Source organism: Betta splendens, chromosome 6, assembly GCF_900634795.4.
Source record: "Betta splendens chromosome 6, fBetSpl5.4, whole genome shotgun sequence".
Taxonomy (NCBI): domain Eukaryota; kingdom Metazoa; phylum Chordata; class Actinopteri; order Anabantiformes; family Osphronemidae; genus Betta; species Betta splendens.
In genome coordinates, this window is record NC_040886.2 from 10156054 (window position 1) to 10181680 (window position 25627).

Here is a 25627-nt window from a genome sequence, read left to right on the forward strand (position 1 = left end):
GTGAAGCAGAAGTCAGAGTGAGATAAATAGGTCTCTACCCCAAAATCACATTAAAGTCAGCCTCGCTGATTAGTGACACATCCCACACAGACGCAGCAGTCGAAGCCTGAGAGCGTGTTAGAGTGAGACGTGAATGAGGATGGCCGGAAAGTTGAGGGTCAAAGTGAAGCTTATCACCGGTTCAGCTGCTTTGTGTGTGTGTGTGTGTGTGTGTGTGTGTGTGTGTGTGTGTGTGTGTGTGTGTGTGTGTGTGTGTGTGTGTGTGCGTGTGTGTGAAGCTTATCACCAGTTCAGCTGCTTTGTGTGTGTGTGTGTGTGTGTGTGTGTGTGTGTGTGTGTGTGTGTGTGCGTGTGTGTGTGTGTGCGTGTGTGTGTGTGTGTGTGTGTGTGCGTGTGTGTGAAGCTTACCCGCTCTGCCAGTTGAGGATGTGCTGTGGACTACAGGGCGGTGTGGGTGTGGCTGCATGTTCACTCGAGGGCGTCATGCTCCTCTGGCTGTGAGGGGACGCAGCTATTGGGAAAAAAAAACACACATGGTCAGAATGAGACACACTAAACAATAGCAATAGTGGAAAGTGGGTCTCAACGGATCATTGGTTCTCTTATACTGACCTGGTGAGCCCTTGGCGAGTGTCCCCACTCTACTCCCACGGCCGTGTCCCAGAGTGCCTTGCTGTGAGCCCGTCTCGGAGGATGTGGACCCTGAATGCGAGTGACTCCGCTCCTTCAGGCTCCCCGAGGACCTCTGGTACCAGCACCGCAGCTCTTCAGAAACCGCCGCCCTCCCCCCTCCGCCACCCTCCCGTCCCAACGATGGAGTCCGAACAATTTGGGAGCGCGACGGCGTGAGCCTGCCGCCCCCCTCGCCCCCCTCCTCCCCCCCCCAGGCCTCCTTGTACAGACCCCCGGCCGTGTAGGAGCTGGAGGTCTTGAACTGGGCCTTCACGCTGTAGTGGCCCTCCTGATCGCTCTCCAGGCTGCGCACCACCACGGGGTTGGGGCTGCCCTCCACGTACAGCGGGTACTCCTTGATGCGGTACTGGGACGAGGGCTGGCTCTGGCTGTGGAGGTAGACTCCATGGTGTCCTCCCCCCGTCCCACCCCCGCCGGAGCCTCCACCAGATCCGTTCTTAGCTGCCAGGTTTGGCATGGAGCCAGAGTTAGAGGACCCCAGGTGACCTGCAGACCTGCAGAGAAACACACAAACCAATACAATGAATTTCAGACATTGTATTAGCTAAAACCCTCATTTCCTGCTTCTCATTACACTCACCTGTGCCTTTGCCTCTGTCTCTGCCTCGCTTTGGAGGGCGAGTCTTCTCCCAGAGTAGAGTAGTTGGGGTTGCTGCCAGGGGGCCCCCCGGAGGGGTAGTAGTGCTCTGAGCTGCTTTGGCTGGTGCAGGATGAACAGTCGTCCAGTGGGTCAGAGCCGTTGGAGCTGCGCCCGGGGCCGAGGAAGAAGTCGGGGCTGCCCAGCGTCGCCAGGGTGTGCGGGTGTGCGTCGGGGTCGGACAACAGTTTGCCCTGGGACTCAAGGCTGGAGCTGCGGTTCCTAAAGTGCTGAGCGAGACTGTGCAGACGTGTGGGACTGATGTCCACTGACCTAAGAGGAAAAGGATGAGAAGTGATGTAGCTGCTCATTTATAATAAAGTGCATAATGATAGAAATGAAATCACTTAGAGGTTTGACCACTGACCTAGTGGAATGTACATAATGCGGCGTCCTGGTTCTCAGGTCCGGCGTTGACGGCATGCTGGACTGAGAGTTCCAGTGAGGGAGGCTCCTGATGGGGCTGCTCTGCAGAGAATTACTACCCCCTGCTTCTGCGCTACCAGAACTTGGGAAACGCCTGTGACTTGACAGAGGTGCAAAGAGCACTATTAGGGTTCCGCTTACTCTTAATGTGGATTTGCACTCATGCGCTACAGCTAACTTTGTTTAGCAGGTGGCTAACGGGCTCGTGGGTTAAAAAGGTCCCTCATACCTGGAGTGCGAGGAGCGTTTCTTGACCTTTTCGTAGGGCTCGTCCAGGGACGACTCGCTCCACATCTTGGGTTTGATGGGTGATTTGTCGTAGTCAGAGCGCGTGTAGTGTAAGTGCCGCAGGCCGTCCAGCGACTGAGGGGGAGGCGGCCGGCTGTGGGATGGCGGCCGCGGGGGGAGGCCCTTATGAGGCGATGCCACTGGAGAGAACGTCGGAGTACCCGTAACCTGAGGGTCGTCTGAACCAGACAGCAGTGAAAATGGAGGAAAGTACTTTTAATTTCACCCTCATCATCACAACCGACAGTATGGTGTGAGTTCTACTAATATGCTGGAGTTTGAGACTCACCATCATCTAAGACCAGTGCGTCCGACAATGAGCTGTCTTCAGAACCGATATTGGCTTCTGTAAGAAATGGGAAACAGAGTGGAATGTTGGATTGTGTTACTCTCATGATGCGGTGGGTACTTGTGTGACACTGAACAAAGCCGATACCTTCTATGATGAGCGACGCCCTCTGCGTGGGTTTCTTCCCGGAGCGAACCCGGTACTCGTTGATGGAGTTCTCGATCTCCTGGAGCTTCTTCAGCGCGTTCAGATACGAAGTCTTCCTCTGCTTCTTCAGCTTCTTGCTGCTCACGTGCGGATCGGTGGCGAGGCGCCTGGCCGCCTCCGTGATCTGCGACTGGATGGCGAACTCCCGCTCCAGCCGCTCCAGCTCCTCCTCCTGGGGCAACACGAGCGAACGTGAGCGCCGACTCCACGTCACAGTCGCACTTTCAGCATCGGACGTCCGAGAGCAACGCGACCGCTGTATATTCTCAAGCGAGACGCTCTGTCCCCCAATAACAACACATGTACATCAATCCGTCGTCTCCGCCTTCTCCTCTGTGGAGCGGAGACTATTATGTGAACCAAGTAAAACACAACGTGCTGCTAGTATACTTTACTACACACACACAAACACACACACACACACACACACACACACACACACACACACACACACACACACACACACACACACACACACACACACACACACACACACACACACACACACACACACACACACACAGTACCTCCTACTGCCAGAGGGCATGAAAGGGTTTAAGGTGCTCGGTGTAAATAGCGCCTTTCTGCTTGCCGTGCACTTCTGTGATACTGCGTCCCTGGATTCTTTTCAAACCATACAACCTCAGCGACACACACCCACACGCCTGCACGCACAGACGCGCGCACAATCCTACTATCGCCACTTCCTGCGGTGCGAACGCCGCCAGGCTATTTTTAGGAGTCCTGCTCTGGAAAGTCTAGTCGTGGCACCGGGCGGCAGCAGGACAGGGATGGAGTGCAACTACTTCTGTGGAGCTACGCAGAAGGGTGCCTCGGTTGTTCTCCGTTCCCCCTTTTCTTCGGTTCAACTGCATTGTGTGAATCAGGAGCATGAGCGCGAGGCTTTAAATCAGTTATATCTGAGCAATCCTTGATTTGCAGGGAGCTTTGTTACAAACAGGTCATTACAGCAGAGGGACGCGCTTGACTAATTAGCAGGAACAACACACAGGTCCAGGTCCTGGATAATCTTTACCTCTCCCTTAGGAAGAATTTTCTGCTCATCCAACTTGAAGGCAGTACCAATCTTCCGTCTCACTGTGGGTGGCTCCTCACCTGGATCCAGAGGATATTCCTTAGGAAGCTTTCCTGTCAGCTCCTAGAAGAATTCAAGAAACCAATTTAGCCCAGACAAGTGAGAGAGTCTAGTTCGGTTCTGATTTGTCTTTTCTTACCGCTTCTCTAATGCAGATGCTCTTGAGTTCTTCCAGTCTCTGCCGTAGCGTGTCCTCCAGAGCTTCCTGCCTGGCTCTCAGCGCTGCCAGCATGTCCTTCTTAGCTGTTTGGGAGCTGTCCGATTCCTGGGACCCTGTGGGGCACAGGCGACACAGAAGGTGAGGGCGGGGCGCAGGAGTACAGTGCATGAGTGTGTGGAGTTACGGCGACGGGAGGGAGAAATCGCCAGCACCTGCTGACCTCGAAGGATGTTTTTAAGGGGAAGAGAGTGGAGCGCTGCGATAAAGGAGCTGTGTCTTCGCCGCGTGTTTGTGACAAGTGCGATTGTTTCAAGGAAGGAGCGGTTCTGTGACGCACAATCTCCAAGGCCCAGATGTGGTGCCAGTCTTGTTTGCAACACGGCTGATTCAAAACAACACACTCTCTGCCTCAGTCGCACTCTGCCGCTCCCTTTATGACCCTGTGCGGTTCGCTGTGCGGTCAAATGTCGCAACAATACAAAACTAACCACTGCTGAAGCAGCTGTGGCACAGCGAACATGAAATGGCTCTTTGTTGTTACAAGAAACACTGTGTTTAAGGTCAGTGCCTCGGAGTCTATTGTTTTGCAGGTACGTGAACCCTAACATCTAACTGTCCTTGAAGCTGAAACACATTCCCTTCGGTTTGTCAAGTCATTTTCAACACCTAGTTTCCAGCAACGCTTTATTTTCAGCCACAAAGACTCAAGTTCAAGGATTGAGGAAAGCGTGAGACACATGTATCTAAACTGGAAAAAAACGAGTCACACAAGAAGGGGATGCTTGTTTTGTCTAGTTCACATCATTATGCACAGTGAGTGAATCAGTAACTGACCGGGTTCTAGTCAACACAGCTGCCTGGCATTTTCCTCGACCCTAAATTTAGTTTGTGCACAAATCTTCCTGTTGCACTTGCTACTTGCTCCGCATAGATGTGCATTGTTCAAACACCGTGGCCGAGTTGAATGCTGACCCGCTGCCCTCGTCAGTCCCTCGCCAGCTAAATTTGGAGGGCGGATCTACGGGGTGAGTTTGGGCTCCGTGCTGAAAGGCACCGGGTGGGGTGAACGCGCAGTACATGTGTGAGAACGCTCACATGAATCAGTGGCCTGTTTCCAGAAGCAGCTGTCTCTGTCTGTCCGATTATCAACAATATGTGTCTTCACCAGACCGACACATGCGCACACACACACACACACACACACTGACCTGAGGACAGCAGGCTGCCACTGCTGCCGCTGATGATTTTGCCCTTGCTGCCCATGTTGGCCAGCTTGGAGGTCTTCAAAGTCCCCGTTTCTGTCAGGTCGATAGCGATCTCGCTCAAGCTTCGCGCCGCGTGGATCTTGGACTGGATTGGACAGAGGGAAGGCCGGCTTATTAGAACATGACTCAGCAGTTCCCGCTGGGCGACGGGGAGTTTTGACCGACCGACCTTGCTCTGCTTGCGGTCCAGGTAGAACTGGTGCTGACTGATGGCCATGGCCCAGATGGACTTGATGAGGGCAGGGCACGCGTACCAGGTGTGCACGGCGATGCCGCTGTGGCCGAACGTTCTCCTCGTCACCGACGCCCTACAGTAGAAGCGGACACAAAGCCTCCTTATATACACTGAATGGAGAAGATGGCTCCGCTTTTACACATCTGTGAAAACACTCCACCGCTCCTACTCCTGTTAGTGGAGCTGCTCCTCTGCCATTAGGAAGGAGGAAAGCGTTTTAGGGGCCGACGGGAGTGGAGATAGTCTCTGCAAAGCCACACACGATGTTCCTCACTGTTTACTCGTCCTCGCTTAAACACACGCTGCATCTGAAGCTGAGAAGCAGAACAGCTCACCCTAATGACAGCTTGCTTTAAAGAGAAACCCCACGGCACCCTTGTCCGCCGCGTGCCGTTTTCTCCCGCTCCCTCCCCGCCGCCGCCTGCACGACGGAACGCCGCACATACACCCATGTTAAATAAACACAAGCGAGGTCGCCTCCGCCACAAAGCAGCTATCGCTCAGACATCTATCCCTCCGTGGTCAGCTATCGAGAGTTAACGCGGTGTGTGTGCGTGTGTGTGTGTGTGTGTGTGTGTGTGTGTGTGTGTGGGAGAGAGACAGAGCACTCGTTTGCACATGGATGTGGCTGCAGCAGTGTGTTAATAATCGGCCGATCAATCTGTGTCGGGCTCCACCGGGACATCCCCAATATTCCGCTCTGCTGCCAGAGCAAATGCTGCAACCATTACTGAATTAGATTCCAATCTCTTTCCTGCTCTGCATCATACGCAGTCTCTTTCTTCACACATTCACTTATGGCACAGTGGTAATTCATGCAATAAATGCTACTGGAATGTGTCCACAGCTGGGGGAAAATTGTCCCACTTCCAAATATTAGCTGGTGTCAACCAGCGTGAGATAATGATCATTCAACATCTGAAGAGCAGATTGTCTCACGGTCGTTTCAACACAGATTCATATCGGCTTGGGTTCGTAATATAAATTTACCTCCTGGGGTCATGAACTTCCACTGAAAACTTCTTCTCTCTGAAGTAGAGGTTCTCCAACTGGCGCCATTGGAACACCTGAGGTTCAGGAAAAACACACACTCATCAAGGCTGCGGCCCAGAACACAGGTTCCATATTACGTCCACGGAGTTGGGAAGAATCCGGCGGTCTCGTCTCTGAATGTTTGAATTTGTTTTGAAAGAAAATGCACTGGATGAGAAGGAGGGGCAGCGAAGAATGGAAGGAGCCAATAGAGGAGGAGTTAGACGGAGGGAGGGAGGTGGAGGGAGAGAAGAAGACCTCGACTGGAGCTCTCTGATCAGGTCCGGACCGGGCAGTTCTGTCCACAGCAGATCCCTGGGCTTGATGACCTCACTCTGGAGGAAGACAGTGTGAGAAGGAGTGGGCTTTCTTTCCTCTCCGAGGCTTTCCTTTTTTCTCTTTTCCGCTCTCTTTACGAACCATCGGCTTCTCTTTAAATGAAGCCAAAGCCAGCTGGGCGAGAAAGTTTCCCCCAAGACGCACTCCACAGCATGTGTGTATCTTAAATCCTCCCAGATGCAGGGAAACCGAGCGCGTTCGGGGGTGGGGGGTGTCCACCATCTGTAGGCATGTGCGTGTGTCTGCTGGCGGACAGAAAGTGTGTAAAGTTAAGTTTCCTCCTCTCCCGGAGCTTTGGGAAGGGAGGGGGCGTTCAGGCCTCCCCTCCTCCTGACCCCTCCTCCCTCCCTCTGGGACTGCGCTTCCTGCTCTGGGCTCTGTGGTTGGGAGGTGTGTGTGTGTGATTGTAATGAGGGGACAGGGGGAGGAGTGATGAAGAGGGGAAAGAAGCTTTTTGTGGCCCCGGTAACAGAGGTGCCCTTGCTTTGTTTAGTCAGATCGCCGGGCGCGTGCGCGCACACACACACACACACACACACACACACACACACACACACACACACACACACACACACACACACACACACACACACACACACACACACACACACACACACACACACACAGAACCGCACAAAGCCTGTTTCCAGTTAGAGAAAGAGCAGAGTGTGGTCTGTTTCAGAATATATGACAGGCTGCATCTATCAGCTGGAGCCAACATGCTCATACACAGACTTGAGACAAACACGCCCAAGTAATAATGAGGATAGTAAAAGCAAGTAAAACGATTTAAGACACACAGACCATGACGAGTAAAAAGGTGGAAAAAGGGAGCGAAAGCAGGACCAGGTCAGAATCTAGGAATTTTAACAGCCTGGGAAAACAATGGAGGCAGAGATGAGAGGAAGGAAAGGGAAGGAGGGGAATCAACATTACGAAAAAAACATTTCAGTTTGTGTTTATGTACTGCATATCTGTGTGTGTGTGTGTGTGTGTGTGTGTGTGTGTGTGTGTGTGTGTGTGTGTGTGTGTGTGTGTGTGTGTGTGTGTGTGTGTGTACACTAGCATGAAGAAAATAAACTGTGGCTCTTATCTAAACTCTTGTAATAGCGAGCATTTTCAATAGAGTGTGAAGTGTTAATGTAGCATGGTGCTAAATATAGCAGCTGGAGTAGACAGTGAGGGAACGACTGTGTGTGTGTGTGTGTGTGTGTGTGTGTGTGTGTGTGTGTGTGTGTGTGTGTGTGTGTGTGTGTGTGTGTGTGTGTGTGTGTGTACACTAGCATGAAGAAAATAAACTGTGGCTCTTATCTAAACTCTTGTAATAGCGAGCATTTTCAATAGAGTGTGAAGTGTTAATGTAGCATGGTGCTAAATATAGCAGCTGGAGTAGACAGTGAGGGAACGACTGTGTGTGTGTGTGTGTGTGTGTGTGTGTGTGTGTGTGTGTGTGTGTGTGTGTGTGTGTGTGTGTGTGTGTGTGTGTGTGTGTGTGTGTGTGTGTGTGTGTGTGTAAGCCAACGCAGTGCAGATAACATAGGTGTTTGTAACTGTCTCAGATCTCGATTCTAAAATTAGAAGTTTTGTCACAATCCTGTTACATTTAACAAAAAGGGCTCTGGTTATGAAGCCCATTGCATTAATGAACCATTTGCTGATAAAAACACGCTGACGGCTTCGTTTTTAGGAACTCATTCAAAGTGGGCGGTTGTTTTTGTAATTAGGGTAAAAGTCAAAAAAGGGTTCCTTTTGCCTGAGAAGCACAGACACAGACCAGAGGAGGAAGTGACTGCCCAGTACTCATAAACAACTGATAGCCCCTGTGCGTGGTCCCACGTCTGTTGCATAATACTTTCTGTTCACCGAGCAAACTCCTAGCGCAGCTGAAAAGGTCACATCTGATAGAAAGTAAAGGTCTTTACATGAGAGCGGCGAACTCCCCGGCGACTGTGGGAAGAATAGAAAATTCAAAAAGCACAGGCCAGCACAACTTTGATGCCAGGCATTATTCTTGTACAGAATTAGCCCCAAAGACTATTGTTTCAGTCATGGGTGAAGTTTACTTGTGCTACATTATATCCACCTGCACACACACACTGTGCACACTTCCTGTTGTGCTGAGTTGTTGAGGGAAGGCACTTACTGTATGAAACACACAGAACAGACTGTACCCCCCTCACACACTAACAAAGCAATGAGACAGAAGTCGGCTACTGAAGGCAGCTTTTCCATCTTGGCCTTTGCTCAGTCAGTCAGGTGGTCAACACAAATACCCTATAATCTCCACCATAATGAGCTGGGTTGCACTATTAAAGGATTATTACAGTGGTTGGGTTGTAAACCCCTGGCTAGGAGTACTTTATGTGTCTGCATGTGGTCTGTGGTGAGCAGAGGGGGAAAGCATCCCCAAATAAACACAGAGGGTGTAGTGGATGGTGTGCATTTAAAAACAACGGGATCTCCCATTGTAAAAGTAATGAAATGCAAGTGTCTACGAGACATGTTTTGAAAGAAATTAGTAATTAGCACAAAACTGCCTCATAACCGTGTTCAAGGGCTAAAAACATGAGCGGTGAAAAGCTGGCGGTCTGAGCCAGTGCTTACTGGTACTAAACCAGCAGGATGACTAACTCAGCGGCTCTCCTGTTTGTTGAAACAGTGATGACTCTCGTTGCTAACATAACACAAGCAGCTGTATTCACAGGGGTTTACTGTGTGATATTACATTAGTGACACACAGTCAGCCACACAGGATGTCCAGTGTGTCTTCAAGGCAGAAGAAAGAAGAAAGTGACGGGGTCAGTGCTGAGGCTTGACAGACCAATGACTCACGCTGACTGTTGCTATGGCAGCTAAATGACTGATAAGGGAACAATAATATCTCCTCCCTCCCTGCATCTCTCTGTCTCTGTCATTTTCATCCTTTCATCTAACATTAAGATGGCACAGACATTACTATCATGATTTGACATTTGAGTGTGTGTGACTGATGATAAATTACTACAGTGCAGCTTTCTGTGTCCATGGTGATTTTCTGTAACACACTAAGCTTCGGCAGTGAGACAGTCATTTAGGCTGGAATGCACTTATCAAGAGACACACACGCAGATCAACTGTAGTGGCAAACAGGAAAGCTGTGTCAGACAGGAAGAATTCATCAGGATGACGAGTTCGGAGTTCAGTCCATTTCCTCTGTGTGTGTGTGTGCTTCCGTGCATGTGTTTATGAGCAACAAGGTATCAGTGGATGTGTGTTAAAGTGTTGTTGTGGTCGGACTTCATAAAAAGAATGCTGTTAAGTCAATTAACACCCAGTGAGACAAGGCTGCATGGCAAAGATCAAGGCCCTAAACATGACTGGAGGTCAGAGGTGGGGGAGGAACAGCTTTTACAGAGGACCAATGTGCTACAGAGTCCAGAGACTGGGGGGAAAGTTACATAAAATCAGACCAAAACATTCCTGGATGGTCTAGAATATAATTAGTGTAGTTTAATAAATATGTGGACCGTACTGTAGGAGATAGAGGCTGAAAGACGTCTGTACATACCATATTTTCACCATCTAAAGTATTAATGATCTTTGAGTGAAGGATGAAATGTTTTGATGTTTGACTGTTTGTAGACGTGAAAGCATCATCTCACCTTCCTGGGTTTAACTTTGTCCTGATAGTCATACTGAAAGATGCCCTTATAGCTCAGCCCCAACCACCACGGGATCCCCTGCTTGTCCTGAAACACACAACAAAAATACCTGAAGGAAGGTTGCAGAGAACGAGAGGGATTTAAGCTCCATGTTGTGTGTGTGTGTGTGTGTGTGTGTGCGTGTTGCACGGGAAAAAAAAGGGCCGAGTAGTAAAACAGTACCTTTACAGCATAGTAATGTACTCCATATGTGGGCAGAGACTCTACGATGCTCATGTAACTGCGAGGGAAAATACAGAAAGACTGTGAGCAGCCAGTGAACAATCACGCAATGCACATGAAGACATATAGACATCCTTACTTTACAATAGCCTGTCCTCTGGACTGGCCGCTGAGCTTTTTGTAATGCTCTATAACTCGGTCTTCACTGTCGACGGGAGAGAGAGAGAGAGAGAGAGACAAATATGAGGACGGTTGTCAACGAGTGTGCACAAACCCCCGGTGGCTTCTGGGTAATGGGCTACTCTCTCACCAGTAGGCCAGAGATGGGTGCTCCTTCAGGGCCTGGGTGGGCAGAGCGGGCAGCTTTTTCAGGTCAGACCTGGTTGCATCGTTACTGGGAGGGAGAAACCACAAGACACGGTCAACTCTGCCCGTGCAGGAGCAATTATTCGCTGCTGTAGGCCTCGCAGTTTAGTGCAAGAGCCGGAGCAATAAAATATTTAGTGCAAAGCGTTTAGGCACACAAAATATTTAATGAGGTATTAGTCAGAGTGTATGGACGTCTAATTGATCGTTATGTTATTCTGAGTGCTGTCTATTTCTGAACAGTGTGACTGGGGCAGACACAAAAATGCAAAGGCTAATAAAGAAAGTTCCGAAAACAGGCCTGTAGGAAGAAAAGGTAAAAACAAAGCTGGAGTAAATGAGGCAAGGAGGGAACCACACAGTGCCAGAGAGACTTGGCCCCAGGTTTGGTTTTCAGAGCTCCAGTGACTGGAGGTCTTAATACCCCACTCTAATCCCAGAGCCTCTCTCTAGTCTGCACCAGAGGATAGGGGAAAGCCCTGGGAACACGACAACCTATGAGCTAAAGCCCTGGAAGAGATCCATCACCTCCACCCTGCCCGGCTGTTTCTCAATGTGTGAACACAGCTGTGCGTCTGGGCCGCTTGGTCCATTCAAGTCCTCACTCATTAGGTATATGTGGTTAAATTGTGCATGATGAAAGGGAGGGTAAGAACATAAAATAATACCATGTCACTGTGACAGCTCCATCTTAAACAGTTACTCGACCTATTTTGTGTCAATAGTGATATTTCAGACTATTTTTGTAGGAGCAACAATGATAAAGTGAAACCTAAAATGGTGGAGGGGCCCGCCTGTAGTGCTTTTAAACATGGGAAGTATGTGTGTGGGAGTCAGGGGTAAGGAAAGAGGGAGGAGGGAATAAGGAATGTCTCCAGAGTGTGTCACATTCCGGTCCTCTGCTGTGTTCTTTTTCGGTTTATTTACTCCTTTCGTGAGCGGAAATGAGGTCAGGGGTGACGGCTGCTGTAGTCCGTTACCAAAGGCATGAGGGAATGAGGGATGACACACATTTGGGCCACTGTCGCACAGATGTTGATATGAGGAGCCACATGTGGGGCGTGCTCGGCATGACTGGAAAGCTCCACAGGACGGAACTAATGTGAGTTTACAGCTTTCTATGTTTTCAAGCGCACTGACACGTTCATCTTACTTTGTCAGAGAGATGCTCTCAATGCAGAGAATTACACAAACGCCTGCGAGTGGTGCTTTTCTCTGTTGGGGGACAGACTGAAGCATTGTATATGAACTCTACTACTGCTGTGGTTTATCACATTAGTGTGAAGAATGACGTCTTATCTATCAGCTGCGTCAGCCTGTGGGATACAACCTGTATATTACATGCAGTCACACAAAGGTTATGCTTCTGTGCTTACCTAGTGAAATCACCTTTGGCCTCCTGTTAAAAAAGGAGACAAAAGAAAGAAAACACGTTTACATGTTTAGTAATAAAAAGAGTACTGAGCAGTGACCATGGAACGTTTTTAAAGGTTTTTTTGCACGTGAAGCCACTGGAGTCAGTGAGAAACATTAAACCTCAACTTAGAGTGAAACCACTGACAGCCTAGAGAGCAGATACCTGATACTGTACATCTGCACCTGCACAGGACGTGCACACACACACACACACACACACACACACACACACACACACACACACACACACACACACACACACACACACACACACACACACACACACACACACACACACACACACACACACACACACACACACACCAAAGGCTCCGGTGTAACAAGACCTTGCAGGATCACAGTTAATAGTCTGACCTAAACTGGGAAAGGGACACGAGAATAAAACTGCACCACAGGACATTTTGTGTGGGGGAACTTCACAGTTGCTCCGTGTTCCACTTGCACTGAGTGCTAGTGGAGATTAGCTGATGGTCATGGGATCTGCTGCAGTGGATTTGGGGATTTATAACAGACGAGTGTCTGTCTTCACATTCTGTAAGTATTTAAATCAACATCCATACCCACACAAATACATGGGAGCAAATGCATTTTGTCTTACTTGAAGAATGTAGGACGCCAATTCAAAGACAACCTCACTGTCCACTTCAATAAGCTCCTGCAAGATAGGGTGAACAGCATTAATGACACATCCTCCATCTCAGGACATCCAGTAAATAAAACATTCCGTGTGCTGATGTTGGGAGGAAATGCAGACGAGTCTCTGATGATTATCCATTTCTCTGAGGTGGGCAGGCGCTCCTTTCATCTCTCTATCACCCCCCCCCCCCGTTTCTCTCTTCTCTAATTTCATGACCTTTTCATGAGGATGGAGCTCAGAGATTAGAGGCAAACTGAAAGGGGGCTGGGGGGGGAGAGGGTTTTAGGGGTTGAGGGTATGCATTGATGCTCTGGTTAGCAAATTTTTGTGATTATCGGAACTGCTGTTTTTTTCTGATTGACGTGAGGAAACAGTAGATGAAGACAAATTTGAATAGTCTGGATAAAAGAGACAGGCATAGGTGCAAACGGGTCACATTTACCTTCTCTGTTTAAAGGAAGAATCAACCCGTGTGCATTTATATATATATATATATATTATATATATATATATATATATTATATAAGAGAAAGACGCAACATGGCTGCGCAGTGTGTGCACTGAAGAAGCGGGTTAGTGAGGAGTGAGTAGCGGGTCAAGTATGCCAGGAATGTTCCCTTTACAATCCACCTCTTAATTGGTTTGGAGATCAAGCAGCTAGGACGAAACACTAGACAGAACAAACCCACCCTGCGTGTACCACCCAGCAAGGCAACAAATCATCACACACTGGGTTTCACTCCGTCTTCCCACAGCTTATACAAACACTGACTGCAGAACGCTGATACTACGTTCACTTAAGACGTTTACAAAAATAGTACATTGTAGTTCTTATTCGCCATGTTTCCCGTCACTTCAACTCTTTCTTCCTCTTATAATATACCTGGTATTTGGCTCATGCTCATATCAAGTGTTTTAAAAGAACAAGGTCAGGCATCTCCTTCAAGGACATTGTCACAGATGTGCAGTTTGTGGTTCAGCCTCTCTGAGGATCCAGTAATAAGACATACAAACACAGACTTGTTTATGGAAATGATTGATCTACACAACAGTAAGTGTAAAATTATATTTTTACCCCCACTTCAGCGCACACATGCCACCTCCTGGACAGAGCAAGTAATTGCTTCACACTTCACGCTTTTGGCAACTATTTTATAATAAATGGCTGCTACTGTTCTTTTGATGCACCAGTTTATTTTGCCTTTTGCCATAATATTGACAGATGGTGATACACGTGTCAAACTGTTTGCTTGTTGTAAGTGGTAAGTGGTGCAGAAAATAACCGTTGAACCGTTGAAAACCTCTGATGCAAATAGTTCGGATTTTCTGCTTCACCAAATCCCTGTGGTGGCGAGAGAACCAGGTCCAGTGTGGAGGTGTCTTAAGGTGCTCATTTAGAGACACAAAAAATGCCCTGGTGACATATACAGTATGAACGTTCGGCTAAATCTGGACGTAATCCAACCACTCGCATCTGCAGCATTTCAGAAGAAATTGCTCTCATCACCAACCAAAACTGCTGGAAATGAGTAATGACCTTACCTTGTAGATGATGGACTTGGCATTAAGAAAAAACAGCTCAATAGTGGCATTGTCCTTAAGGTAGGATATACTCTCTATGTAGAACCTGCAAAAAGAGAAAGAAAAGCCTCAATGAATGTGCAACTGTAAAGGCAGAGCTATCAGTAGATGTGGAATTCCAGCATATAACAAGCATTGTGCATTTGTTATGAGAGATGAAAGATTTAACACAGGTTCTATAATATCAGATATGGCTAAAAGGTGCAGTGACCACCGTGACCACAAGGGGGCGGTATTTACCAAAGGCTGACCTTGTGTACAAACACCTTTTCATGTCCCCTTGAACCAATTCCCCCTCTCACTATTGTGAACAGCAGTGTCCCATCATAACAGTAGTTTGTGAACATGTGCACATTCATTTGAACACACACACACACACACACACACACACACACACACACACACACACACACACACACACACACACACACACACTCACAAACACACGCTAATGTGGAGGAAGCCCATTGTAAACAGCCTCCCTCCGCATCGCCGTGTGTGGTGGTTCCACGCGCGCATGCAGAACTCTCACATGCACACGCTGTCACATACTGGAGAGAAAAGCACAGTAACCCACTTCTGGCAGATCAGTGAGCAGGGAGCTAACATAATAATGCAGTCTAAATTTAGCTGCTGAATGCATGGAGAGCCAGAGGGGAGCATGGGAGCTGCTGATTGTTAGTTCCTCGCTGCTGGAAACGCACATCACAAGATGCTTTATATTAAGGAAGCCTCCAGGTGTCCCCCTGACACATATTTTAGGCGTAGTTCCTTAAATCCTCCCAACCCAATGTGCATATAACACCCCAGTGGTCACACACAGTCACATGTGCAGATGTTAACACCTTCAGTGTATACTTGACATATGCCCGTAAGTGTGTATAATGCGCCTATGAACACTGTGTGCTGATTTCTGCACACGCGAGTGTGTAGATGTACTGAGTGAGAGGGACCGTAGGAGGATCAATAGCGGAGGGCTTAAATCACGCCACGCATTGAGCTGCAGGACAGAATGAGAGAGGCCTTGTCAATATTCGGCGTGAACATTTAATTAAAGCTGCAGCGTTGATGAAACATATGCACACTGCCAGCACAGCAGCAAGTATGCAGAGAGGCACCCACTGACTCAGCAGGAGGAGGGCATGAACACGCGGCACACAAGCGCCACGCCAGCATGCACCTGCACAGGTGAGTCCACCAACGCGGGGCTCGGGGGGAAGGAAAGCAATGTGACCACCCTGGTGGTGGATTCACGCCCAACATCTGGATTATTACGCCCTCGTCACGCACTCATTTTGTCAATGCTGTTAATGTAAAAATCACTGAAACTATTTAAAAAATTTAAAACACTGAACCTAACTAAATGCATGAAGTGAACCAGAGAGGGGTGTGTGAGATAGAGAGAGAAGGTGTGTGTGTGTGTGTGGGAGGGTGCAGTCAGTTTGACATTTGGAGAGATTGAGGTTAGAGATTGGACTGAGCTGCAGGACAACGGGGGGATGAAGCCTTAAACTGTGTCAAAGTTCAGTATGTCACAGCGTCGCCCCCCCACATGCTCAAACACCTATTAGTCCATGTAGAAACACACACAGTGACCTTCACTCTGACCACTGACACACACACACACATACACACACACAAACGGTCGATTCACACAGTTCTGCAGAATCACAATAAAAAAATATCAAATAGATGAATTAAAAATCTGTGTTCTGTGTTCATACTGCATCTCTATTAAAAGCACTGCTGTCGAAACAAAGGCCGAGCTCACTTAATACAGCAGCTTGAACAAAAGGTCCGTGTGCTAATAATAAGATTTTAGTGCACAGCTGTCTCAGTGCATTATTACTTGAGCCTTGTTGTTAATGTCAACTGGAAACGACTACTCAGTGACATTGTTCAGCGGCGTTAATGTGCGTCATGCTACTTCTGTGTAAATGCTGCTCAGCCCTTGGGCTGGACATGACATTACTGAAATTAACTGTGGACAAGAAACAACAACAGTGGACCTTTAATAAAGCCTTTGTACTCCATTCAGAGTGTGTGTGTATTTTGGGCGATGAGAAGAAGTCTCTGGAAACCTATACGCAGGTTGATGTCTCTTTCATTCTCTTTCAATAGCCTATAATGATACAACACACACACACACACACACACACACACACACACACACACACACACACACACACACACACACACACACACTGTAACTTAAACACACACAATCCAGGGCGTGTGTGTGAGTCAGGACTGTTTTATATAAGAACGACACTGTATGAGACTCACAAAGGGCTGAGAGGAGGGAGCCTGATAGTGGGGTTATTCCATAGGCTTGTCACAACAGGACTTAGTGTGCAACTACAGATATTGGGCACATGCCTCATCATTCAGTAGGTTGTCCTCAACCACAATAGTCTCCTGTGCTTTCTCTTTCCTAGATCACACCAGGCTGCAGCCTTACTTAAAAACGCCGATCAGGCCCCCGATGGGACGCGTTCTGCCGCCGAGCTCGCGGTACAGCACGGCGCTGTGCAGTCACCGTGAAGCTGCTTGACGGGATTTGCATGCGGCGCATGCTGATGGAGCCTGAGCGGCTCCTGATTGGCTGGGAGGCCCCGTGGCGGGAGTTAAACAGCAGGGTCAGAGTAATTTTATAGGAGCCTGCCATAACTAACCTTGTTAATCTGCTCCCATTACCACACGCAGCACAGAGGCACCGCTTGTCACGCACACGTTCGCGGAGGAAGACTCACCTGACACAGAAGTAGAGGACAATGGGACCGGACTTCTTGGGGAACTCATGTTCCAGAACCCTACGGTCCAGCTGTAGCCAACTAAAATGGCCCCTGAGGAGACAAAACAATCACAATTACACACAATTACAGCCGTCAGAGACATCCCATCATATGCAGAATAGAACTTCATATTATAATAGCCTATATCCAATCCTAATGCATATCTTGATCGTCCCCGTTTCCTTTTCTCCCTCTCTTTCCAACACAGAGCAAAACTGCAGCGACAGCTCGTCACGCGGGTGAACCCGGCCTCCTGAGCGACCGATCAGCATCTCTATGAACGCTGCCTGAGCCTGTCCCTCCACACACAGAACCCTTTGACCAGCGAACCATCAGAGCTGAGGCATCTGCTGTCTGCGGGCAAACGCAGCAAATCAACACATCATGGACTGGGCCCCGGGGGCCCGCGAGGCTGATCCGGCGCCGGTGTATGCGTCACTGCCATGTAAATGGCACGGAGCAGAGGCCAGTCTGGCAGCCACGTCGGCGGGCGCATGAGACCACGCAGTACAAAGACAAACAAAAGCAATAGCAATGTTTGCCTCCATGTAAATGGCCTGTTTGCATGAGCGGCCGCGGCCGACCATCCCATGACGCCTCCATCTTTCTAGGTCAGGGAACACAATGAATCTAGTTTGAATGCCATGTTTGCATTTCAAGCACAGGTCTCGTATCAAGTCATCCAGAAGACACGGCCGTTTGCTGGTCCACAGCAAGACAATCATGAAGCCATTCTACTGTAGCGCCACAGCCATAAGCTGGATCCAGTGAGTAACCTCTACTGAAATGCATGGCATCATTTTAAGCTCTGGAGGCTGCAGCTGAGATGCTTTCATGGGCTGAGTGTCAACTCGAGTATCTGACAACTGTTTATCTATTTAACTGATTAAGAACTATTTTAATGGGTCACGGTTTTAGTGGGTACAGATAATAAGTAGTATATTATACTGTAGCAGTTGAGCAAGAGTCATGTGGAAGCTTTGTTTGACTGCGATTCCTATCATTTGCTTCTCGTTTAATATGTCCCACATGTTGCTCTAACAATTCCATCAATAAAAACCGAGAACCCAGACAGTAATTAAAGGTCTAACGGCCTGGATGTCATTACAGTGTTAAGGGAATGTTCTGACAAACTCAATAAAACCAACAGGATAAATCTTCTTGGGCTTCTGACACATCACACGCACTATTGTTTTCAGCTGCATCGCTGCGCGTGTGCGACTTACGTTTCGTCTGTGTAAGCGATTCCAAAGTACTCTTTCTCCTTGAGGTTGAAGTGAGAGGCCACGAGGTCCAGCAGGTCCTTAGCCATCAGCTTGGGCTGCAGAGAATCAGAGATATTACTGTCGTACAGCTTCCCTGGCGGAATTAATAGTTCATAACTTGTATTGTTAAGTGTATTGATTATCATGCTGTATAACTGCAGCATGTACATGCTGTGCGTCTTTGGGGACGCATCAGCCATTGATTTGCTGTAATGACTAAGCATTTTGTAAAACACAAGGAAAAAGGAGGAAAAGCACGAGAGAGAGGAGATAAATGAGAGAGAGAGCGTGCTATAAAGATGGATGGAGTGTGTGGAAGCTGCTGACAGCGCAGGTACCCCCCCCCCCACCTCGCTGACCCACACCACTGCTGCAGAGTCATGGCTCTGGGCTGAACCAATGCACTGCAGGGAGAGAGAGGGCTGCAGCTCGTTGGATATAGCAAGTTGGAGCCTTAGACTGTGCAACACTGAACGTGATGACAAGCTCCATTCATCACCGCGCCCGAAACAGGGAAAGCGTCTTCGAGCCACGCAGAGGCCGGCGACTGCTGCCATATGCTGCTGGTTTGTGACATCCTGAGTAGCAGCAAGCCCCACCCTGAGGTTAACCATGGGTGTGCCTCTCTGCCTACATTTTCATCTCTTTCACACACACACACATACACACACACGCGCGCACACCCACATGCCCATAAGCGCGCGTGATGCACAGCATGCACACTGCCCACGCACAACATACAGGGGGAACCACGTCCTGCGCTGTGCACGACACAGAGGGAAAACACATTATATGCAATTAAATAAGCACATACAGATGCAAACACAGTGCACAAGTGTAAATACTTAATAATCTTCCCTAAAGACAGACGCTACGGGGAGCTATTTTAGGAGAAGGAGGTGATGTCATGTACACAACACACACACACACACATCTCCAATGACCTAGATCTCATATAAGTGTGGTGCCTACATTGCATGTGCTACACAGAAAGGCTCTGGAGGGAAAAGCAGCAGCCAACATATATACTGTATGTAGGTAACATGTATACAGAGTATACAGTAGATGTGTGTGGTTACATACATGTAGACAGAAAGACAGAAGGGATCAAAGTAGCTTATCTTTTTTTAATGTACTTCACTCTTAGGAAATAAAAAATCCTATTAGATTCTATTTATTAAATGATTACATTTAGCTTAATATAAGCATTGATTATGAGTGGTCACATTAACTACCTGCTCTGAGCCACTGCTTAGTTCTGCACCCGGGCCAAGAGCAACAAAAGGACGCTTTGAAGTGGTCTAATGGAAGTTTTAGGTCTGGTGGCAGTCTATCGTTATGGCATTAGGAGTAATTTATGTTTTGGTTCCATCTGAGGCACAGTGCTGGGCTTTCATTACCACACAGCCGTCCACCGCCTCGGCAAGAATATCAATTAAACATAGCTCATGGCACCACAGCGGCACAAACAATGCAAAAGGACGAGAGATGCGTGCACCTGAAGTAAACTGTTGGAGAGATGATGGGGAGATGAATTAAACCGCTGTTGAACATGAGAGGGGCGCAGCTGAGAACAAAATGAGAGAGAATGAAGTGGGCTGCAAACACAAACACCCATCTTGACTCTAAAGATGTTCTCAGACGTCTAATAGGAATGCACGGATGCAGTGGAGGAAACCAACGGCGCCGCGGTGACAGGCGACAGTGAGGGACACGTACATATCTAGACAGAGCAGACGCTCTGTCCATATATAATGCATGTACACAAACAGTATGGGGCTGGCAGACAGTAAAGCTCTCTGCTTAGAAAGCCTCCACTAATAGACAGTCAGCCTGTGCCTCCTCAGCAGCACTGGTGATTAACAGTGGACGAATTACAGAGAAGTGCAACAGAGGAGACGACGCGCTAAAGTGAACCCAAACACACAACAGTGGCTCCCGGGGTTGGCTGGCAGTAAGTCACTGCCCTGTCTGCTCACACAGTGGAGTCATGTCATGTTGGTGCCTTTGGGACTGCACAGATTTATGAGGCGCTCACTGATTTATACAGTCAGTGTCACTTCTTAGCACTAACGATGGGTTTTAGCTATGCTTTATTCAACTGTGTTAGTGTCATTCCTGCCTTCAAAAGGTTCAGATGTAATAATGTCCTCATCATAATCATTTATATAACCCTAACAGTCCATTCGAGTGAATGGACTCTACCACTGCTCTGCACTTAGGCAGCGGTGGCCGCTTCGCAGGGCGTATGTTTTTGTCCTGTGGTGTGTTTGGCGGTCAGCTTCTAGTTTTACAACCTGGTCAATAGGTGCGCCGACCTTCTGGCGCATAGTTCCCCGTCAGCGACGCGTTGCTCCATAAACAAACCGCAGAGGACACGCTATCAAAGCCGGGAGGAAGGGGATCAGGAAGTGGGGAACGGGCAACGACACTTTAGGGATTATAGAGCTGGTCACAAGTCAGCTAGTGGGCGGTGCATGGTGACAGAATCATAAACATGAACCGTAACGGGCCGGGCCGGAGCACGGTGATATTAAACCATGAAGCCGTGCAACGCCGAGGTGCTGCCTAAGTGTTTGGGCTGCCTATGAATTATGATCATCCCTTCAAGGAACTCTTTTTCACAAATGACTGCTTCTTAGTTTTGCGGAAAACTAAGAATAACATTTGAAGTCTCTGCGGTCCTTCTAACAGCTCGCTGGCCTACTACACATCCGCCCAGCGGGGAAGAGCAGGGACAGAGAGCGAGAAGCTGAAAGAAACCCAGCACTGTGCTGGTTTATATTCCAGTGATTTGTTCATAATCTCTCTCCTCCTGTCCATTTTATGATGCAAACAACAGATGTTCCATAGATTTTTACTTCACTTTCTTTTATTTCCTTATTTCGTGGGCCAAAACAGCGAGTGAGTAGCTGAGCGGGTGGATGCAGAAAATACAGAAGTGCTGCAGGTGTAGTGGGAAATTCAGACGGAGACGGAGGTAAAAAAAAAACACAGCTCAAAGAGCAAGAGTGAGAAAATGACATGTGGAGAGTGACGAGTGGAAGGTGGGAGAGATGGAGAGAGAGGAGCAGGCAGAAGTACCAGTATGAAAGAAGGGATCAGTTCTGGCAGAGTAATCAAATCAGAAAGTCAGCAGGCCTATCCTCGCCATTTTCTCCTCTCTATCCCCATCACTGGAGTGTCATCTCCGCATTCTCCATTCCTCCTCCTCTCTGCCTCTCGACCTTACGGGTTTCTGGGCGAGTCTTTCTACTCCCCGTCTGCTCCTCTTCCTCCTCTTAAAGGGCAATCGTCTTCCTTTGTCTTTCTGTCTTTCTGGTAAAATTGAGTAATCATCAGAGCCGAGAGGAGCTGGAGAGGTCAGAGAGAGTGGAACGCGCACTTTGATCTCTGAAGCCAAACCACAGACATGGGACACATAAAAGAGAGCGGAGCTGCTACACTGGAGCAAATTGCAAGCTGAATAGAGCGGAGGCTTGGAGTGGGGAAGCGGGGAGTGACGGGACGGTTGTGTGTGTGCTGCTCCTGCCTTCGGTCATTACTGAAGGAGGGAGGAGGGGAGAGTGCAGCATGCCGAGTCGAGGATAACGGACACAAAATAGTCCCACACACAGATAGATAATACGTCAAGAGAGACAATGTATGAATGCTGAAGCACATTCAGGGCATTCAGGACATCCTTAATACTCGAGCGCAGATCAGGGGAGCGTCAAGAAAGCGCAAAGTCACATACTACTGACTACATTTCCCTGGGTCAGCAGTAATCGATTCCTTCAGGACACCAGCCTTCGCTCCTGTGCTCGCTGCACGCTCTAAGCAAATGAAAGCCTGCAAAGAGGAAGAGCGAGAGAGAGAGAGAGAGAGAGAGAGAGAGACTCACCTGAACGAGGAGCTCCAGCTTCCTGTCGTCCAGGAGATGGACCTGACATCGCCTCCCCTCCGTCATCTGAGGAAACGGAGAGGAAAAGGACAAGTTAACACGGTGGTGACTCTTCTAATATGATTCCAGATGCACGTTGAACCTAAAAGCAATCCTATATTGGTCTCTATTGCCACTAATCTAATGAAGTCAAGAGGTTATCGTCTTAAACAACTCGTGTTGTCTAACAAAAACAAGCCCAGTGAGGCCTTAACAAGGTCAGCTGAGCTCACTGAATACACACACACACACACACACACACAATGGAACCAATGCACTGCTCGTTTCCTCACGGACATTTCCGGCATTCCTCCTTGAGCAGGAAATCCATTATCCATCAGCCGACTACAGTTTGTAGAGATGCAAAAACAAGCCGATCGTATCTGTCCGGCGGGCGCAGGTGCAACCGAAAAAGAAAGAGTGGGGAAATGTGTCACACGCATACAAGCCGGTCCAAACATTCCACTTCACGGACAAAGCCAACATATCTTCCCTATCTTGGCTGCTTGCTGCAGCTTGACTGAAACCCAAGCGTGTGCAGCCGAGACGAATCTTAAGGCATTTCACAATAAGCGCGTCCGGGCTCAGGATGCGCATGCTTGTTTGTTTTTCTCCACGTGTGGAGATTCTCCACAGTTTAACAGGAAGCCGGGACCCCGAGGAACACAAACGCTCCCCGGCTCCTCCCAGACTTCCCTCACATCTGGGGAGATGGTGGAAGGGGGGGGGGGGGACCGGGGCGCTGGAAAAGGAACGAAGGAGAGCGACATCCTTGTTGTCAAACACTTAATGAGAACTCCCTCCATTGTTTCCACGAACACGAGCACGAACGGAACCGGTCTGTAATCCTTCACCGCGGGGATCGTGTTGTTCACCTGGGGCCACTGCTATTCAGTGAGGGTGTATCCACAACACAAAGCCCAGCCACTTTCTCACCGCTCGTGCCAGCTCGCATCGAGGTGGCAGGTCGGAGGCAGAGGAGGAAGACAGTCACATCGGCCCGTGAAGCCCGCTGAGGGATTACTGTGTGTGTGTGTGTGTGTGTGTGTGTGTGTGTGTGTGTGTGCGTGTGTGTGCGTGCGTGCGTGTGTGTGTGTGTGTGTGTGTGTGTGTGTGTGTGTGTGTGCGTGTGTGTGTGTGTGTGTGTGTGTGCGTGTGTGTGTGTGTGTGTGTGTGTCTGTGCTCCTCGGGGCTGCTTTGAAGGCTCCGGTTCACCCTCCCACTCACCATTGATCTCCCGTGGTTCGAGGGTTTACACTGGGCGCACCTGTGCACACAGTCTGTGACACACACCCGTACATTTTCCAAGGTTGACTTTTCCTTTCATCTCCCATTCTGTGGCGCACAACTCGACACACTGAACATGACAACACTGAGATGTACAGTTAGTAAACATACAAGACTACTGCTGCCTTAACTTATATTGTTTTCTACCTGGATGAAGACAAGACACACCTTCCTTCATTTAAGGCATCTAGTGTGCACAATACTCTAAACTGCAATGCAGACAGCTCACACACACACACACACACACACACACACACACACACACACACACACACACACACACACACACACACACACACACACACACTGGCACCAGGGAATAGTACAAACCTTCAGCGTCAAGGTAACAAATCACTGCCTGCAGGCTAAAATTAGGCAGCCCAATCTGGCAGAAGCAGGCGCTTATTGGTTTTAGTCATAAAAGTCACTTTACGGTGCTGGACACATGATACTGACTTTTCATCCACCATAAAACCAAACATAACAATGTGTCTATGAATAGTTCCTGTCCAAACAGAGTTGAAACGGAGGAACATGGCAGCAGTTTAAGCGGGTAGGTCACAGCCCCACTCACATGCTGGATCATTACAACAGCACGTAGTTCGGTTGACAGGAACAACACGTGACGGTCTCCATCACCTTGACCCGGTGTGAGATTCGAACCCATCACTCGTCAACCACGAGCCAAAGACGCGATGAACGCAGCTGATCGCTACGAGGCAAAGCGCCGCTCAGGAGCCTCGCCAGTAGTTAGTTACCTTGTACACAAGCTCCGTGCGAGGCTCCCACGCGAACGACGGAGCGAGGAAGAACGTGCAAAAAAAAAAATAAATAAAATAAATCCAAATTGTTAATCCCAGAAAGAAGCGAGTCGCGTCACGGCCAGAAAATCGTCACAAAACATCCATGTTCCCGACCGACGTAGGGGAGGAGGCACATCAGCATCCATGTTAGTGACCATTGGTTACAAGCGACGCGCACCACGGAGTGAGCGAGCCTCCGTTCCTCGCCGTCGAGCCCGGGGACGAGTCGGTGCTAATCACGGCCGGCTGCCCCGTCTCTCATCGGCCGTTCCTGAGGCGCAGAGAGCGCGTCGCGGCCGACCAGCCCCCGGTTCCCCTTTCCCGTACCGGCACCGTGAGCGAGACCGGACAGACAGCCAGCAACCGAGAGAGAGGGAGGGAGGAGGAGGAGGAGGAGGGGGGGGGGCGGCACCGGAAGAAGCGGCAGACGGCCGATCTATTCACGGCCGCCAGCTATGTTTCTCGCTGTCACCGGAGTTGCCTCGAAAACACGGGGAATAATGGAGGCAAGACGTGGGGGCGGGGAGAGGAGGAGGTGAGGGGAAAATTTCTGCAGCAGCTCGCAGCCATGAGAAACTGCAGACCTCTCTCTCTCTCTCTCTCTCTCTCTCTCTCTCTCTCTCTCTCTGTCTATCAGCACGGCGCTGATCACGGGCCTCGTCTATGAAACGAGCTGCAGCTCTCTTCCCCTCGGTAGATTTCTACATAGGTAAACACACAGATGCTTATTTATGGGAAGTTGTAGTTGGCTCTCCATCCCCAGGACCTGCCCCCCCTCCCCTCCCCTCTCTCCAGCTTGTCACTTCCTCTCTGCACTTTTAAACATAAACCTCCTCGCTTGCACCGGCCCGCTTGAATGATTGTTGGCCTTGACTCCACTGCAGCCGTTGGGCCGACTCTCGAGCGTTCTGTTTTTTTTTTTTAGTTTTTTTTTTTTTTTTCGGACGCCCCAAATCGGACCGTTGTGCTCACCTTACACAGCGGGAGCAACGGCCCAGGAAGTA

At 49.0% G+C, this 25627-nt stretch overlaps 1 protein-coding gene across 13 annotated transcripts in view; it reads right to left on the reverse strand.

The window, feature by feature from the left end:
• The window catches only part of frmd4a (FERM domain containing 4A), a 76449-nt gene that overhangs the window by 3591 nt on the left and 47231 nt on the right, over positions 1 to 25627 (reverse strand). For 6 of the 13 annotated variants that reach the window (XM_029153821.3, XM_029153823.3, XM_029153820.3 and 3 more), the window contains exons 2-23: positions 22495 to 22560; positions 18573 to 18667; positions 17305 to 17397; positions 14513 to 14597; positions 12932 to 12988; positions 12273 to 12295; positions 10841 to 10924; positions 10670 to 10735; positions 10531 to 10588; positions 10309 to 10395; positions 6287 to 6363; positions 5231 to 5372; positions 5005 to 5146; positions 3776 to 3909; positions 3577 to 3699; positions 2481 to 2712; positions 2334 to 2390; positions 1986 to 2223; positions 1698 to 1856; positions 1274 to 1603; positions 613 to 1187; positions 409 to 511 (exon numbers count right to left, since the gene is read on the reverse strand). In XM_029153821.3, the coding sequence (XP_029009654.1) occupies positions 409 to 511; positions 613 to 1187; positions 1274 to 1603; positions 1698 to 1856; positions 1986 to 2223; positions 2334 to 2390; positions 2481 to 2712; positions 3577 to 3699; positions 3776 to 3909; positions 5005 to 5146; positions 5231 to 5372; positions 6287 to 6363; positions 10309 to 10395; positions 10531 to 10588; positions 10670 to 10735; positions 10841 to 10924; positions 12273 to 12295; positions 12932 to 12988; positions 14513 to 14597; positions 17305 to 17397; positions 18573 to 18667; positions 22495 to 22560 (3026 nt within the window). Of the gene's footprint in view, positions 1 to 408; positions 512 to 612; positions 1188 to 1273; positions 1604 to 1697; positions 1857 to 1985; positions 2224 to 2333; positions 2391 to 2480; positions 2713 to 3576; positions 3700 to 3775; positions 3910 to 5004; positions 5147 to 5230; positions 5373 to 6286; positions 6364 to 6586; positions 7680 to 10308; positions 10396 to 10530; positions 10589 to 10669; positions 10736 to 10840; positions 10925 to 12272; positions 12296 to 12931; positions 12989 to 14512; positions 14598 to 17304; positions 17398 to 18572; positions 18668 to 22494; positions 22561 to 24578; positions 24999 to 25627 lie in introns of those variants that run through there. The other 7 variants (XM_029153819.3, XM_029153825.3, XM_029153815.3 and 4 more) reach the window with 5 other exon arrangements.